The 17,618-nt window shown below is 52.8% G+C and overlaps 7 protein-coding genes across 7 annotated transcripts; 5 read left to right on the top strand and 2 right to left on the bottom strand.

Annotated features, from left to right (window-relative positions):
- Positions 1 to 414: 414 nt before the first annotated feature.
- J4E88_001338 (uncharacterized protein) lies at positions 415 to 1,179 on the bottom strand (the record flags this gene model as incomplete). The annotated part of the gene is made up of 1 exon (XM_049395007.1): positions 415 to 1,179. One exon carries the CDS (start codon positions 1,177 to 1,179, stop codon positions 415 to 417), a length of 765 nt encoding a protein of 254 aa, XP_049258871.1.
- Positions 1,180 to 1,340: 161 nt separating this feature from the next.
- J4E88_001337 (uncharacterized protein) lies at positions 1,341 to 1,888 on the top strand (the record flags this gene model as incomplete). The annotated part of the gene is made up of 3 exons (XM_049395006.1): positions 1,341 to 1,559; positions 1,620 to 1,719; positions 1,767 to 1,888. The coding sequence occupies 3 exons, from the start codon at positions 1,341 to 1,343 to the stop codon at positions 1,886 to 1,888; spliced, it is 441 nt and encodes a 146-aa protein (XP_049258870.1).
- Positions 1,889 to 3,430: 1,542 nt separating this feature from the next.
- On the top strand, positions 3,431 to 4,348 carry J4E88_001336 (uncharacterized protein; the record flags this gene model as incomplete). Its single annotated transcript, XM_049395005.1, has 2 exons — positions 3,431 to 3,504; positions 3,565 to 4,348. The coding sequence occupies 2 exons, from the start codon at positions 3,431 to 3,433 to the stop codon at positions 4,346 to 4,348; spliced, it is 858 nt and encodes a 285-aa protein (XP_049258869.1).
- Positions 4,349 to 5,027: 679 nt separating this feature from the next.
- On the top strand, positions 5,028 to 8,805 carry SDS23 (cell separation during budding; the record flags this gene model as incomplete). The annotated part of the gene is made up of 7 exons (XM_049395004.1): positions 5,028 to 5,390; positions 5,438 to 5,910; positions 5,960 to 6,077; positions 6,130 to 6,781; positions 8,205 to 8,321; positions 8,380 to 8,742; positions 8,792 to 8,805. 7 exons carry the CDS (start codon positions 5,028 to 5,030, stop codon positions 8,803 to 8,805), a joined length of 2,100 nt encoding a protein of 699 aa, XP_049258868.1.
- A 496-nt stretch (positions 8,806 to 9,301) lies between these two features.
- On the top strand, positions 9,302 to 10,594 carry J4E88_001334 (uncharacterized protein; the record flags this gene model as incomplete). Its single annotated transcript, XM_049395003.1, is given in 3 exon segments — positions 9,302 to 9,305; positions 9,321 to 9,722; positions 9,798 to 10,594. The coding sequence occupies 3 exon segments, from the start codon at positions 9,302 to 9,304 to the stop codon at positions 10,592 to 10,594; spliced, it is 1,203 nt and encodes a 400-aa protein (XP_049258867.1).
- A 1,318-nt stretch (positions 10,595 to 11,912) lies between these two features.
- On the top strand, positions 11,913 to 13,754 carry J4E88_001333 (uncharacterized protein; the record flags this gene model as incomplete). Its single annotated transcript, XM_049395002.1, has 1 exon — positions 11,913 to 13,754. One exon carries the CDS (start codon positions 11,913 to 11,915, stop codon positions 13,752 to 13,754), a length of 1,842 nt encoding a protein of 613 aa, XP_049258866.1.
- Positions 13,755 to 14,238: 484 nt separating this feature from the next.
- On the bottom strand, positions 14,239 to 14,871 carry J4E88_001332 (uncharacterized protein; the record flags this gene model as incomplete). The annotated part of the gene is made up of 4 exons (XM_049395001.1): positions 14,239 to 14,465; positions 14,562 to 14,660; positions 14,759 to 14,774; positions 14,866 to 14,871. The coding sequence occupies 4 exons, from the start codon at positions 14,869 to 14,871 to the stop codon at positions 14,239 to 14,241; spliced, it is 348 nt and encodes a 115-aa protein (XP_049258865.1).
- Between the last annotated feature and the right edge of the window lie 2,747 nt (positions 14,872 to 17,618).

Genomic DNA, 17,618 nt, shown 5'->3' with positions numbered 1-17,618 from the left:
CCACTCTTCCTCCAGCTGGCCAGGATTATCTCCACTGTATCTCATCCATCACAACAACGGCCACGCGCAAAGTAACAACAGCTGCTGAGGCTGATCACTGTGTTGAACGCACCGAAACCGAAGCCTTCTTCTGGAAGCCAAACGTCTGGGAGATCAAGCGTGTTACCACTACCGAACTATCGCTGCTCGTCACGAAGGCTCTTGACCTGGACGACAAGAAGACGCCAAAATAACGAAGGCTGACGCTCGCTCTCCTGCCTTACCAAAATCGAGTGGTCGAGTCGGCCCACCACAATCACTATCCTGATCGAAGGTCAACTCTGGTCGAGATGGACGCAAGGTTCGCTGCCCACGCTTCAACCCTCAGTTGAACCAAGTCCACTCGCGTTCTTGGTGCCAGGCACAGCTTCCTCCTCACTCTGTGTCTCGCCAGATTCTTACGATCACCAACTTTTCCCAACCCGCCTTCTTTCCGCTCGATCCTACCGTCTCCGCCATCCAGCCCGGACCCCAATCTCTTATCCGCTGTTTGACAGCTTCCGGCTTGTTCTGCGCGCACAACAGCACATATGCGACACCTCGATCTGAGCTCAATAGTTCCGGCAGCTGCTCCAACATTCTATCGGTTACCACCATGCCATCCTCGCCTCCGGCGTACGACAACTCTAGAAGATACGAGTCCTGTTCGAATGACGTCGCTGTCTTTCCTTCCGGCACAGTGTTGTACTTGTCGTGGCTCGTCAGATCGGGCAACTCAGCTGGCACATATGGTGGATTGAATATGAAGACATCGACAGAGTGCGGTCGGATAGCACTTGCTAAGTCGCCGTTCACGACATCGATGAAGACCGAGCGTCCATTCTCCCGCTCTGTGATGGCATCGCGGACTGTTTGAGAAGCAGCTTTGCAGGCGAAGCTGTTTATATCAACCCCGAGTGTCAGCACATCGTGGCGACTGAATATTGTGCGTGCATTCGCAGCGACGAAGGCTAACACGACGCCTGATCCTACGCCCACTTCAAGCACCAACGGTGGGGTTGTTGAAGCATCGCCGAATCGTTCTTTCAGGTATGCGGTTTCCGACGCAGAAGAGAGCGTATCGAGTAACAGATATGAGTCTTCGGCTGGTTCGTACACGCGATCAAAACAGACGTGGGCTGTTGATGGTGTTGGCAGCATGGTTGCGATTTTGTTCGAGATCGGAGGTGTCGGTGTGGGCCAATTGGAGTGGAAGGAGCACCCTAGTCTAGAGTAGAGCCGAGGCTGAGGTCATCACTTCCTGAATGCATCACAGTTCCTCTGTCGCAATATTTTGAAGCTTCATCCGATTTTTTGCCAGTATGAGAGCTTACACGCGATTACTAGCTACAGCAACAGATGCAGGCGCATCTAGGCCCTTTAGGCCAGCACCTGCTGCATTGTTGCCGCCAATACCGCTTTACCGTCGCCTGCTACGCTCACATAGGAAAAGGTTGGGCGTGGAAGAGCGACTACTTGGTGACATGTACGTCAAGGCCGAGTTCAGAGCGCACAGGGACATCGACAACCCTGTACAAATAGTGAGTTGCGATCAATCCAGGGTAGTGGCTTTGCAACGTCACAGTTTCTGACATGAACAGATCGGATTTTTATCGGAATGGCAAACATATTGTCAAATGCTTGAAGGAGATTCATGGAAGGAAGACAAGATGGACAAAGCGAAGATTGACAAGATGAGCGGTAGGTTTACCAACATGTGTAAACGTTGCCTACTGACTGGATCATAGATCAACAAATTGGTCAGCTGTACGAGCTCATGCAACAAATCAAGAACCAGGCTCAGGAGGACGCCGATGCCGAAGAAAAGCGTGTGGTTGACTTGCTTGACAAGAAGGATCCCAAAGAATAGTGATCGCGCCACGCGTGAATCACAACCTGGAATCCAACAACGATCAAGGGGCAAACGTGGCAGACTTCACTCCCAACGATGAATGCGTAAACACGAAAAGCCTCCATACTTCACATCGCACTCCAGGATGTACTATATATATCAGCAATATCAGATCAGTCTCCAGTATCCTCTACGCCCACGTCTGTCGCTCCATGATTGCACTCCATCACAGACTCTTTGCTTCACGATTTGAAGCCCTCTTCAGCCCATCGCAACTACCAACACCCCTTCTTGGCCTACTCGTATCCTGCTGAGAGTGGTGGACTATCGACACTCGACCTGTGTCGTCTGACTACCCGAGACCTACACCTTGTGCAACTTCTCCATCAGTCCGACATGTGCGGCTGCACTCTATACGACTCGCCAACATGCGGTCATTCTTGGATCTCCATGAGCCAACCTTGCGGCTTTCTTTCTGATCTCCTCAATTGCCCCAACCGCCAAACCTATCAGACACTAATTGCACCGCCACACACCTGTCCTATTTGTAACGGCGGATTTGCAGATCGAGAGACGATTGAAATGGTTCAAGGACCTTGGGGTTGTAACCAGATGCTTCGAAACCACGTTGGTGGCAACTACGCGATCCCGGGTCAGTGGGGCAGCGCGCCGTTCATGTCTGGTGGGTGGGGAGGCCCAGCGATCACTTCTGGACCCATGTCTGGTGCTATGATTCCCATGAATCAGGGCTTTACCTATGACCACCGCCTCACTGGCCCTTATGGCCCTCAAAGCATGATGTCGCATGCTCCGATGATCACGAACGGACCGATGATGGGCGGCTCAGGGATGGTTATGCATGAACCAATGATGTACGACAACGGATTTGGTGCCTACGACGATGGCTATGCCAGCGACTGCAATGGATACTACGGTGGCAGGCGAAAGAGAAGGAGGCATAAGAGCCATTACAAGTACAAGTATACAGACAAGCCCGCGACCAATTGTACGGTTATGTAGATTGTTGGGTTGTTAAAGTGTATGACATAATGCGGTGGGGCTCTGTGTATATAGGGTATTGCAGCTGTTTCATTACCTGGGCATGCATAACGTGGTAGCGGAATTGAAGCACGTTTCTTAGATAGTTCGCTGGATAGCGAGGTGAAGAGGCGATAGTGAAGCAACCGCTGCCCTGGTAGCGAATCAGCGGCTCGGTAAATTTTAGGGCAAGAAGACCCTGCGTCAAGAAACGCCTAGCCAACGGCCAAAGGGGCCCAAGAGTGAGGCGGCGAGACTATCTCTCAAGTTGACTCAAGTCGGTCTAAACTACATATCTAAGCTGAGTGTCGATCGCGTAAAGACATTCAATCTGTTACAAGAAGGCGTGATCAGCCCCTTTGCCCTTGCTTTGCTCGAAGCGCTACCAGTCCGTCGGCTACGTCATTCGTCACGGGGTCCGGGCTCCTTGTTACCAGACTTCCTAAAACATTACTGTACTTCTCCTGAGCCATCCACCACTCACAGCACATAGCAAGAACCAATCCAGACCACACATCTACAATGGCAACCAACGCGCCCACCTTGATCAACCTGCCGCCTCCGCCGTCTGGCGACGAGACGCCTGGTGATGCTCCGTAAGGCACATGCGCTTGGTGGGGTTCATTGAAATAGTCGGACTGACGCTGTATACACAGAGGTACCCCGAACTCGGTCACCACGACCATGTCTGAGCTCTCGACTGTCGCCATCAAAGACGGACATCGCGGCCACTTCCCCCACCACCGGAACCCTGCTGAAGCTGAGCGTGCCGACCGCATCTCGCGCCTGGCCGGTCTGGAGCGCGTTGCAGTCTCGGGCCGCACTCCCCAAGGACTCAACCCAGGCAGCGCAGCCAATCCTCCGCCAGGCTACTTTGACGCAAACAACCAGCCGCAGCTCTTCCGTGAGCGCAGCACGGTTGGCAGTGCCAGCGCAACCGGATCCGTTGGCGGTCGCACGACGTGGGCAAGTGGCAGCGATGTCTACGAGCCGGACCGCATGAGCGAGGACCAGGACATGGACACATCAAGCATCGGAGGCTTCAGTGACGAAGCCGCCTCTCTTGTTGGCTTCGGCGAGGGTGCGCGCACACCAGCTCGGCAGCATAGTCAACTCGGCAGCCCTGCTGTTGGAAAGGCAAGCGCTCTGCCGGGCTACTTGCGAGAACAGACGCCGACCAGTCCAATGTCCGGCGTCAGCGTGCCTGTCAGTTCTGGTTCGACGCAGACCATGTCCAGCACGGAGCAACAGAAGAAGGAAGCACGCATGATGAACGGCATGACCTACGATGACAACGTCGTCGACACAGCGAGCCATGCGCCCCCCGCCAGTGGTCGTGATGGAGACTCTACGTCTGGAGACGCCATTCGCGAGCGCATGGCGCAGCGTCAAGCTGACAAAGATGCTGGCATGGACTATGAGCAGCAGAAGGACGCTTAGGGAAATGTTTCTTGTTTCACTCGAGTCATGCTTTGAGGCGGGCGTTGGGCAAAACCTGATAAATCACGGAAGGCTATTCCTTGACAATTGTTCAGGATGTTAGTATGGGCGGAAATCAACCAGCCCGAGGGCTGCGAACAAGAGTTTTTTTTTTTATGAATGCAATGCAATTATGATTGACCACCGCTTAGAGCCTTGGACCCCTTGCGCGATTGGCGTGCTTCCCCGGTTTCTCTATACTTCAGTATGACGTCGCGCACGCGATTGAATGGCTTGGAGCGCCCGTCCGCCGCCGTCACTCGCGGACGCGTCTGTAACCCCGCAAGGCTGTGTCAGTCGATGCGCAATCTTGGGCGACACGGTTGATAGTAATGGTATGCAGCGAATCACACCCCGCATTTTGGCTGCAGCTTGCGGCCCAAGTGCCCTGGCCAGGCAGGAGACGATCTTCTGGGCTCTGCAGCTGCAGGCAAGCCCTCCCCACCTCATTGCACTTCACATGCCGCAAACACCACTCAGCCCAACTTGAAGCTGCAAGACGCGCGACTGCTCATCTTCTTGCGACAGGACCATTCAGAGCATCTAGCCATCACGCGCATACAAGTACCTCCGCACCCGCGCGTTCCGACAAACACTTTGTGTGGAGCCCCGCATACCCCAAAACATAGCCGCCGTCACCATGGCAGACCACGACACCACGGAGGCTATTGACGTCAAGGACACGTCCCTTAACAGCTCCGTATCTTCCATCGGCCGCACACCTCCGACTGCGCTCAAACTAGGCTCCAGCCCCAGCCCGGCATCGTCCCACCGTTCGAGCTTCGCGGAGCACATGCGAGGAACGCCCACATCACCACGCGCGTCACGGCAGCCTTCACTGACACAGCAAGCGCTACAGGACCTCCTCAACAACCCACCAACCAAGGGTGGTGATCCAAAGTTCCAGGGACGCGATTGGAAGACTGTCAGACTGGGAGAGATTGTCGATCCTGACCTGGTGAGGTTCGTCGAGTACGATACCAGCGTTGAGGATGCGACGAGCGTGGGTTATATACAGCTATCTTCATGCGCATGGGCTGATTTGCATAGATACTAGTCAAACATGGCGCCCCTAATGTCGTCCTCCTGCGCGAAGACGCCAACACACGGCATGCGACCGGGACCTTCGATTACAGCGACCTGAACGCGTACCTCCTCCTCGTAGTCGGCCTCGCGCACCCCGAAGAAGGCGACATCGCCTCGTTCGACGAGCTTGCGCAGAAAGGAAGAGAAGGAAAACCCATACCGCTCAAAGACGTAAAAGAGGTTGGTGGCAGGAAGGAGCCGTTGATTACTCTCGACGAGACAACGGATCTGTCCAAGGCCATAGAAGTCTTCGGAAGCGGCGTACATAGAGTGTTGGTCGCAGAAGAAGGCACATCGAACGTCAAGGGCATACTTACCCAGCTAAGACTGGTGCAATTCTTCTGGGAGAACCGATCGAGCTTCCCAGGCGTAAACCAGCTGTACCCACAGCTGATCAAAGACCTGAATCTTGGATCCAAGACCGTTCTAGCCATCAAGTGAGTATAGCGCGGGTTCGCAGAAATCACACAGCTGACTGGATGTTAGTGGAGATAAGCCTCTTGCAGCGGCTCTGGAGCTCATGAACAACGAAGGCGTGTCGTCACTCCCAGTCTTGGACGCGCAAAACAACGTTATCGGCAACATATCCCATGTGGATGTTCGGGTAAGTCTCCTCTGGTCAGTTTCATATTACGCGACTAACGGCTGGCTCATAGCTCTTGACCAAATCCACATCGCTCCCACTGCTTCGCTCATCCTGTATTCACTTCATATCTGTCATCTTGTCCGAACGGGGAGTGAATGACGGCAAGGACTCCTTCCCCGTGTTCCACGTCAACCCATTCAGTACCCTCGCACACACTGTGGCCAAGCTAGTCGCAACCCGCTCGCATCGCATGTGGGTCGTGGATGCGCCGTCTCCGGCCTCATCAGGGCCATCGACTCCAGCGATAACACCTGCGATTGTTGTTCCTCCTTCGCCAATCACACCACTACCAGGGATGGCAGGCCCAACACCCGTCAATTCCACTGCGCCGACCCACCTCGCTAGTACCGGAGCGGTTGCCCCAGCTATCTCTGCATCAGCAATCTCTGCTATGCCAGGGGCTAGCTTATCTGGCAGACTAAGTGGTGTCATCAGTCTCACGGATATCCTGAATCTGTTCGCAAGAGCAAGCGGGCTGAATCCCCATGATCCCGACGAGGCGAGACGTGCTAGGCGCAGGTCTAGCTCCAGTAGCATGAGGCAGAGCATGGATAGTTCAAGGAGCGAAAGTGTGTCGGCTATCGCTGGGAGAAGGAGCAGCGTGAGTGAGAGGGAAAAGAATGCTCCCGCAGCTCAGGGACTGGGCATCTCCAGAGGACGAGGTGCGTGATGTTTTGTTGGAGAAAGAATTACGCTCTGGAGAACATCACTACCGAGGTATTTCGGACATAACTATTGGCTCTGTGATATTGATGGGCGTTACCAGCGAGTTGTCATTTCAGGTGGTCATAGAGTCAATATCGCCAGCCTTTCTTATGGCACACATTTCCCTCAATCGGGACCCTCATAGGCTTATAGAAGTCGCATGCTTGCGCGTGCGAGAAACGAAATAAAAACAGTGTATCAAGGCAACTCAGCATGTCCAATTGTGTTATCCAACTTTCCTGAATAAGAGACCGTCGTGTATGGCGGACGGGGGTAGAGGCCATTTAAGGGTTATGGTATCGACATCAGGCGAAGACTTGGTAGCGTCGGGTTTTGACTCTCCCTGAATACATTCAGGCGCTGGTGTTTCGTCATCCTTCTTCTTCGAAGTGCCCTTGTCGTTTTCGGCTCGATTCTATTCCACGGTGTTTAGAATGTTTCCACGAGGTATAAAGTCATTTTGAATCACACATACAAGGAAGTCGACCTGATCCCTCATTCGAATTGCTTTCTCGCAGCGTCTGTGTATGTTTCTGTAGGGAGGTTGTATGACCATGGTTTGCTATGTTGTGCTATCGTTCCCGTGGAAATTAGATATAGATACAGTTGCGAGGAAGTAAGAAGACTATTGGTATTTGAAAGGAAATATGATACCAGGTCTTGTATTCGTGCATACTGATTGCCAATCTGGTGAAGTACATGGTGTTTGTGCTGTCGTGCTGCTGTCGGCTGTGCTCGTGCTGCTGGCTGGTGGACGTTTGGTATATGAAGGGGTTGAGAAACACGAATGACCTGTATCAGGAGAAGGTCTTGTCACTGCAGAATATAATCATGATGAGGGCATCTTCACATTGTCACATTGTTCTGGCATCGTGGATGGCGTTGTGTGAAGCGTGTTGGTCACTATTTTGGACGTGTGATGTTGAAGCAAGAGAGCGATCATATATTGACATAGGGATGTTCTCTCCATGCATTTGGAAGACCAACTCACGTAGTGGTGGAATATGATGTGAAGCAATGCGGCGTTGCCCGAGATGCCCGAGATGCACGCAAAGATGCTATCGCCCATTGGGGAAGGTGCTGCCAAGGCTCGCTTCTCTCACAGGTCGACCAATATTGCTCCCCACCGAGAATCCGTTTCTCACGAACTTTCGAACCGACAAAATTAACGGCAGTCTCTCTTTACAACCAGAACCGATTGACTACCTCAAGCACTAGCCATGCGTGAGTATCATCCTTCTGGTCGGCTCTTACGAAGATGCGCGAAGTTTCTGAGTGGCTAGGACACCCAATGGAGGGTGTTTCTTGACACTCAGAGAATTCAATCATCTTCAACAGCCAGGCTTTCCTAGAAATCGCCATGCGCTTACATCCTCAAAGCTCCCAAGTTCGATCCCTCCGAGGTGAAGGTCATTCACCTCCGTGCGACCGGTGGTGAAGTCGGTGCCTCATCCGCGCTCGCCCCCAAGATCGGTCCCCTCGGTCTCTCGCCTAAGAGTACGCCACGAACCCATTGACCAGCGCACATGGATGGAAATACTAATTCGTTCTGCAGAGGTCGGTGAAGATATCGCCAAGGCCACTGGTGACTGGAAGGGTCTCCGTGTCACCGTCAAGTTGACCATCCAAAACCGTCAAGCCGCCGTTTCCGTCGTTCCCTCCGCTTCCTCCCTCGTCATCAAGGCCCTCAAGGAGCCTCCCCGGGACCGCAAGAAGGAGAAGAACATCAAGCACACCAAGAGCGTTCCCCTTGATGAGATCATCAGCATTGCCCGCACCATGCGCTTCAAGTCCATGGCCAAGTCTCTGCAGGGTACCGTTCTTGAGATTCTCGGAACTGCCTTCAGCACTGGCTGCAAGGTTGACGGCCGTAGCCCCAAGGATGTCTCTGACGACATCAAGGCTGGCGAGATTGAGAGTATGTTATACTTGGCAATTCGCGAAAATCAATCACTAACAGAGCGCAGTTCCTGAGGAGTAAGCGTTTGCACCAAGAAGTGTTCACGATCACGATGGAACGATATATGCCATAGAGGGTGCTACATAGCTGAATGAGGACAACGTCTCCCACCCAGAGTTACCCGTCCCGGGACCGGTGGAGTTTGCACAGCCGCGGCGTTTGGGATGTTTGATACCATACTATAAAAAGTGACCCTGGCATACGGCAATGATACAATGCATCTTGTCGAATCAAAACGGTCCCATGCGTGTTGTGATAATCCTTTGACAGATCTTACACATATGCCATGTTCCTCCCTTTCTGACAGATACCCGGTGTTAATTTCTACACCTAGAGGGACATAGCGCGCACTCTAGTATATAAAGCTGTCAATGCAAGGCCGTAATGTGTCGCAGCCTGGAAGTTCGGAGTTCCGCACTACACTTCCGCGATTCCGCGTCACCAGTCGCTTCCTGACACCTGAACAACCAACACAATCGCTCGAACATGTCGGTCGAACGTCAACGCCAACCGTACAATGCGTCGGCGACGATCAGATGAGCTGCCGCGCTTCGTAGACGAAGCTAAATCTCCCTCGTTCCGCCTGCGACGCCGCCACGCGTACTACTTCCTCGGCTTCTTCCTTCTCTGCTGGATCCTCTATCCATCGCGCAAGACGACACCTCATACTGGAGATACCATCAGGGTCAATTGGTCGAATTATGCGTACAGCGTGTACGCGACCGACAGCACCCAGCTATGCCACGCCGTGATGGTCCTGGACGCGCTCGCTCGATTCGGTAGCAAGGCAGACCGCGTCCTCTTCTACCCGGAGTTTTGGGACACAAAAGTAGACAGCGCTCAGGACCGAGACAGTCAACTACTCAACTTAGCGCGCGACGTATACAAGGCAAAGCTTCATCCTATCAGGCTGCTTGAGGTAGCAGGCCGTACAGAAGGTATGCGTTGCGCAAGTGCCCATTCGCCCGGCACATGAAGCGAGACTCTACAAGCACATGGCTGACTGTTCTCAGGTGACTGGGTATGGGACAAGACCGTCACGAAGCTCATGGCCTTTGGTCTGGAGTACTACGACCGCGTAGTCGCTTTGGAGTCACAGATCACGCTCCTCGACACTCTCGATGAACTCTTCCTCCTCCCTCAGACGCCGATAGCGATGGCACGGGCATACTGGACGGACAGCAAACCGTGGCCATTGTCGTCGACGCTAATGGTTGTCAAACCTAGCCTCGACGAGCTTGCGAAGTTCAAGAAGCGCATGGAAGGGGGTGGTGATAGCATGTTGGTCGAAATGCACAGATATGACATGGAGATTCTCAACGAGCGCTTTGAGGAGAGCGCGCTAGTACTTCCACATCGACCTTACGCCCTTCGTACGGCAGAGTTCAGGCGCCACAATCATTCCGAGTATCTAGGCAGCGCTGATGAGACATGGGACGCTGAGAAGGTCTACAAGGAGGGGAAAATCATCCAGTTCAGCGACCTGCCGCTGCCTCCCCCATCAGTCATGTGGTCAGAACAGGCGTTAGAGGAGATGCAGCCCGATTGTGGGGGCAGCCCCGAGGGAACCTGCGCTGAGAGACGGATATGGAAGGGCTTATATGAGGATTTCAGAAAGAGGCGGAAGGACGTTTGCAAGTTGCTCAGTGTGGCAGCACCGGACTGGACTAAGATCAAAAGCGAGCTTCATCACGAGGTTGTGACTGGGTCTGGTAGTGTTGCGCCGGTAGGTGAGGCTGCGGCTGCGGCTGCGTCTGCGTCTGGTTCTGGTTCTACTCCTGCTCCTGGTGCACCTTCACATGAGAAATAGCTAGCCATCAATATCCGCAAACCTATGTACCTGCATGTTGTCTTACATTTGGCTCTCGCTTACGGCCCGATTGTAGTCTTCGCCAGCCCATGCCGAGGAAACTCTGAAACTGGTGAGCAAACGGTGCACAGTTATGCAATGAGATGGCGGATAGGTATGGTAGCGTCATCTTGGAGGAGACGGTAGCAGTGCCGCCAGCCGTGGCTGTCGCATCAGGGCGCAAGCTGAAGCTTATTTGATTGCTGGAAATAAAAGCGTCATGATTGGTACACTGAAACAGCCCATGACTACAGGCTTAGACAAGTGACCACATTGTCTCCACGCACTAACAACGCAGATTGAGTGATAAGACATGTCGACAGCCGATTGCTGTGCCTCATGCATCAGCCCGCACAGGCTCGCAGCTCGGAAGGAAGAAGGACGGCGCCACGCGTTCGCGGATCCACCAAAACCTCCGAAGCGCCACCCTTCCAAGTCGTCGCTGCATTCCTCACGACTACCATGACCACCACTGCACTCGTATATGAGACGGTTGCACCAGACTTCCCACATGCACACTCAACCCGGAATGTCAAGCCAAATTTGTCGCAACAGAAAGAGCAGGTCATGGTAACACGAGGCAAGCATGTTGGGGTACCAGCCGTTTGTTTTAGCGCGGATTCCGAGAGCTCCATTCGCGGTCGGGTGGTGGGGAACCCACTTTTACTCTAGCCTCCTGCTCGGGGGCCGTCACGCCAACCCCAGCACTCGGTGCAGGTTGTCAGCGTGCAGGGTTACCATGGCTATATTCCAAGGCGTGGACACAGAACGTAGTATCGAACCTGGGGGCGCACACTTCGTATATGCTCCCAAGGATGAGCAAAGCAGGTGGGGTACGTTGCAACACGGCAGCAGCCACAAGAGAAATGCGGTACGGATGCGAGCGCGGGGGCGGCGCGGTCTGGTGAGAGCGGGAATGGGTTGCAGCAGAGGCTGTCGAGAGCTCGCATATGCAGCAAGGCTGAGCAACTAACTGGCCCTGATATATCAGCTAAGGGGCACTTCCCGGTTAGTGCACCGCCCAGTCGCTGATCTGTGAGCTTGGGATGCGAATAGCCTAACCAGGATGGCAAAGCTGAATTACTCAATGCGAAATTGATAGATATCCTCCTTCCCTCCCTCACGTTGTGCATTTACTTCGGAGTACACCGTCAACGCTGTTCGTCGTCACCACTCATGGTTGTTGGCCATTTATAACAACAACATAAGAACCCACTCACTTCCCGCAGTCGTTGCTCCCACTCTCATTACAAAGTAGCATCCTGACAGCTGAACAACCATGCGCGATTTCATCTTGGCCTCCGTGGTCGCAGCCTCAGCCTTGTTCGCCAGACAAGCTGAAGCTGTCGCCGCAAACCCTCTCCCGAAACCCACAAACATTACCTGGGGCGACTCTGGCTGCTTCTCTTTCGGATCTGTCGCTCTCGATGCGCCGGACCATGAGGTGCTCTCCGCTGCGTTCGACCGCGTTACTAAGACCATCGCGGAGCTGAAGTGGATTCCGCAAGCCACCGAAGCATCGGTCACATCGTTTCAGCCTTTTCCAACCCCAACCGCTGCCTCAAGAAAGCGCAAGAGGCAGTACAGTGCACCACCAGGAAATTGCACAGGCACTATCACCAAGGTCAAAATTGACGTCACCAATGCCCACGCTGAGCTTCAACATGGTGTTGATGAATCCTACACGCTCGATGTCGTAGCTGGCTCGGATACTGTCGATATCACCGCTGGAACTGTCTACGGCGCCCTCCACGCTCTCACAACGCTCCAGCAAATTGTGATCAACGATGGCTCAGGTAAGATGATCATCGAACAACCCGTCGCTGTCAAGGATGCGCCACTCTATCCGGTGCGCGGTATCATGATCGATACAGGCCGCAACTTCATTACCAAGGCCAAAATCTTTGAGCAAATCGACGGAATGGCTCTTTCGAAGCTCAATGTTCTGCACTGGCATCTCATCGACTCGCAGTCCTGGGCCGTGGAGATCAATGCGTATCCTGAGATGACCGAAGACGCCTATTCAGCCAATGAAGTCTTCACCCAAGATATGCTGAAGGAAGTCATCGCCTATGCATCCGCACGCGGCGTACGCATCATTCCGGAAATTGATATGCCAGGACACGCCAGCTCCGGCTGGGCGCAAATCGACGAGTCCCTACTTACATGCCAACACAGCTGGTGGTCAAACGACAACTACGCACTGCACACAGGCGTAGAGCCCAACCCAGGTCAACTTGATATTCTTAACAACAAGACCTACGAGGCTACAGCCAAAGTGTACAAGGAAATGACACAGGTCTTCCCAGACAACTGGTTCCACATTGGTGGTGACGAGCTCTTTGCAAACTGCAACAACTTCTCCACTGCAGCCCTCGCATTCTTCAACAGCGGCAAATCAATGGGCGACCTCTACCAAGTCTGGGTTGATCGCGCAATCCCCAACTTTCGTGCACAAGCCAACAAGACTTTCGTCATGTGGGAAGACGTCAAGCTTTCCGCTGACGTGGCCGCTACAGGTGTCGTACCCAAAGACGTCGTCCTACAAGCTTGGAACAACGGTCTCGACCACATCAGCAATCTTACCGGACAGGGCTACCGCGTCATTGTTTCCAGCTCCGATTTCATGTACCTGGACTGTGGATACGGAGGCTGGGTCGGCAACGACCAGAGGTACAATGTCATGGTCAACCCCAATGCGACAGACGGTTCAGCGAACTTCAACTGGGGCGGCGGCGGTGGCTCCTGGTGCGCACCATACAAGACATGGCAGCGCATCTACGACTATGACTTCACTCTCAACCTCACAGACACCCAAAAGGCGCTTGTACAAGGCGCCATCGCGCCTCTCTGGTCCGAGCAAGTCGACTCAGTCGTCATTTCTCAGAAGATGTGGCCGCGCGCTGCTGCGCTTGCCGAACTTGTCTGGAGTGGAAACAGGGATGACAATGGCAACAAGAGGACCACAGAACTGACGCAGCGTATTCTCAACTTCAGGGAGTATCTTGTTGCGACCGGTGTACAGGCTAGTCCGCTGATGCCCAAGTACTGTCTTCAGCATCCACATGAGTGTGACCTGAATCTCGATCAGACCGTATTGCACGAAAATCCCGCTGTCTGAGAGGTGGGGCGTCCTTCTTTTTAGCATCAGGATGGTGTTCAATTTTTCGTTCTTCGTTCTATGGGTAGGGATTTCAGAAGATGGGTAGAAAGTTTTTGGTGAAGAGGAAGATGAAGGGTCGAGACACGTTTGCGTCTTCGTACATACCCACTTTGACTTCGAATACACGTCGTTATTCTACGTACCCGTGTCCGCATGTGCAACTGCTTCGCGTTATGAAATGCGAGATGTGGTCTATGAGACCTTTATATATGTCATTAAAGGGTGCTGGGGAAATTTGACGTAATAGAAGTTTGCTATTAAGTGGTTATTGCCAACCAGGTCATGAAATACCTTAACTCCGTTGCGCATTCATCTCGTGGACACAGGATGTCTACTGCCCCTGCAGCACCATCACTTCTTCTGCAAAGGCGTTCATAATCTTCAGGTGCCAATTTGACTTGCCCGACTTAGTTTCTTTCCATTTGCCTCCGCCATTACATCCTTACGGCGACTTGAGATCCTTGGCTGCAAGCACCTCATTCGCAGCTGCCATCTCGGGACTGGTAATCTCCTTCTTGCCTAGCGTGTGCGGGTCGGAGGATTCGTCTGAACTGCCAAACGGCTTCTTCACTGCGTCTTTGAGTTTGTCGGTCGTGGTCTTGTGGAGCGAGTTATCATTGTCGTCAGTGGATGTAGAGGTGGACGTCGATGTCTCTGGAGCAATTGGCTCTGTAGGAACGTGTTAGCTTGTGTGTTGAGTGTCTACACGAGTGGGCCTAGTAGGCCATATAATCGAACAGGATGATGGAGTAGAGAGACACGAACCTTGGAATTGAAGGTCGATGTTGTCATGCGAGGGTGCGGTGCTGTCGACAGAAGGGGAGGTGGTGCTGGTAGCCCCTGGAAGCCCATCCGTAGGAGGCTCTACAAGTTGTTAGCATACATAGGTATACGCGCTTGTTCATCGCCAAACTAATAGCAACGAGACCGTTGAAGAATAGCGCAAGACTGGATAAACACACCCTGGAATTGTGCCGACTGGTTGCTAGTAGCCATGGTTGATGTGATTGGTTAGGTAGAATTTGATCGACAAACTATGAAATTCGAGTGATGTTTTGGCGCATCGGACTTGCATCCGCGGGGAGGCTGGCATCGTGATATACAACAAGCTCGCGCTACGTCACCGGCTGACAGTGCGTGCCGTGGCTGTCGCGTGCCCAGATGATTGGGAGTGGCCGAGGCGCAGCCGCCCCACTTATCCCGCCTTCTAGCGCTCCAGACCCTGACTGAACCCTGAACATCAGCACGGTTTGGGCCAAGTGCTCGTCAGAGGCGGGCTATCGAGATCTAGAAAGGGACCTCGGGATCTGGATTTCTTTATGCGGAAAGAGGAGGATGTCTGGAAGGATTATTTGATAGCCTTGGCTAGGGCTAGACGGCGTTCTAGATGATCCGGATCGTATGGAGCCCGTTCTCGTAGCGGAGACAAGGCAGACGAGCTTTTGTTTCTTCGTCCAACTCCACCAGCAACTGGTCTCTGCCTTGATGCGAGCTAGCCTCGACAAACCCTATCCTCTCAAACAACTTTCTTTCCTCATTAACAAGCCTTACCATTAAGCAAGAGACCGGATCCCTTTCTTTCGGTTTACCAGGCACGTCTCGCTGTAATTGATATGGCATGAAGAAGAGATTGCCGCTCGCGCTGTCATCGCTGAATGCAGTCTCGGTGACCAGGGGAGTGTCAAAGTGTAGCGAAGGAAAATCTCGCCAAGTCTCCTGACCGTTCACCTCGTTTGAACAAACCAATGCTCCGTCGACTACCACGGCCATATTTACGGGTGGACAATCGAATTGTTCACCTGCCCTATACACATGGACCTTTGGGCACAGTTTCATGGGCTTTAGTGAGCCACGCAAGTCCAACCATCCACTCGTCACTGCACCGGTTATATCTTCCGTCGCGTACTGGAGAGAAACATCCTTGACTTGCACTAAACACTCTTCTTCTGAGCAATCCCTAAACCCTATACGTCCATCAAGAGAAGCCCAGCTCCATGTAGGTGCTCTGTATACCTGAGGTCGGGAGGTACGTGGATCAGTCAGGGTTATCCAAAATAGATGCGTTCCGAGACTCTTGCGCCACATGCCAGCGACGTAAGTGTCCCCAGTGTGAGGCATTATATGTTTGGCGATACCGGAAAGCGCTATTAGCTTATCGCTTGGTACTGACAAATCCATATTTGTATAGTGACCAAGGACCTGCCGATACCAGAAACTTAGATAGAAGTCCGCGGCGTTTGAGGCCTTTATTTGCCAGAGCTTCTTCATGTCATGACCTTGGCTTACACGTGATGAAATCCCCTCTGGGGACGTTTCACAAGCGCCAAGTTCCCGACACTCCCAGAATAGCTGATAGCGACAAAAGTGAAGGACCCGTGGCGCGAGAAGCCTCTCCTGGAAAACCCATCCCCTGCTATTAAGCTTTGCATCCAGTACGTGACGTTTCCACAAAATATCTTCGTGCAAGACATAATCCGCGGGTTGGGTATCCGGGTCCGCACGGCTAGTTTCAGCCTTAAAGCTGACGGTCCCGCAGAACTGAGGCTGACGGAACCGAAAAAGGCCTTCAGTGCTGTCGCTGGCATCCGCTGCAGACAGATTACAATAGGAATTGAAATAGACTTTGTCCATCAGGCTAGCTTCACGGTACCAGTCCTGGTGTTCAGTTTCACCCTGGATAATGCAAAGGCTGTCCACCCATAGATACCGAATTCCAAGTCTTTTGGCTGCTTCTACTGCTTCTCGGAATGTTCTTGGTAGATCATCGATTTGGTATACTGGACAATGGCTTTTCGCCATTGCAGTGGTCAGCTGTATCAGCTTTGCGCTTCCCCAGCAATGACTGAGGGTGGCGTAGGGGCCCGACGGCGGCGTTTCTGCTGTATGTATGAGCCATACACAGCTGATCTCACTGTTGCAGTGTCCTAGATCTAACAGTCGCGTCGGATACCAGGAGTTCCTGTCGTTACTTGCGTTGCAGTCTCTGTGGTTTTGACTACAATCTTGCAGCCATTTGGCAGCCACCTGGAAGGACGCATCTGAGCCTGTATTGTCAGTGGTGACACGGCCCAGTGGTGGTAATTCCGGGCTGCGTATGTAATCTGTGGTAACTTAGTTTCTGCCGGATTGTAAACGGCTAATCAACGTACCGATCTTTCTTTGTAGCGAAAAAGGGCTATGTTTTGGATACAACCTTGGAAAGTTTGGCAAGTCGTACCTTACACAGAAGCTAACTCCGTTGGTTCGGTATTGCGGAGTCATAACTATCTTAGTGACCCACGAAGACTCGGCGCCGGTATCGTCCACTAAGACTCCATCATGAGTTCGTGGTTGCGTGGCATGAAAATATTCCTGTTCAGCCTTCGATAACCGACTCCAGACCAACACACATATATAGCATCCATTGGCTACCGACCTGAAAAGTGAGTCTCGTGTACGATGATGAAGTTCCTGATAACGAAGACATTAGTGTTGCTTCTTTTCAAGACTCATAATGTATATTGCTTGTCAGACTTACGCTGAAGCTTCTCAGGCCCACGCTGAAATCATATTCGACCTCTGGGTCATGCTTTGACTCGGCGTTCTTTGAAAACCACCATAGTATGCGATACTGCGATAACGACTTTCTACAGAGCTCACAGAACATTGCGAGTTCACTGGGGGTCTGAAAACGGTGCTTGTAGCGCTTCTGTAGTTGCCTATATCTCGTAGAAGAGGAAACTGCAGGTTTGCGGCGTGGTCACCCCACCTTCCATTGCTCCATCTTCGTAAGTCTGCCTTATCGAGCACACATATGAGAAGAAAGACGCGTAAACACGACTT

This window comes from Alternaria novae-zelandiae (assembly GCF_023758075.1).
Source record: "Alternaria novae-zelandiae strain BMP 2774 chromosome Unknown scaffold_2, whole genome shotgun sequence".
NCBI lineage: Eukaryota > Fungi > Ascomycota > Dothideomycetes > Pleosporales > Pleosporaceae > Alternaria > Alternaria novae-zelandiae.
Note: the sequence above shows the minus strand (reverse complement) of the source record. Positions and strands in the feature narration are given on the sequence as shown.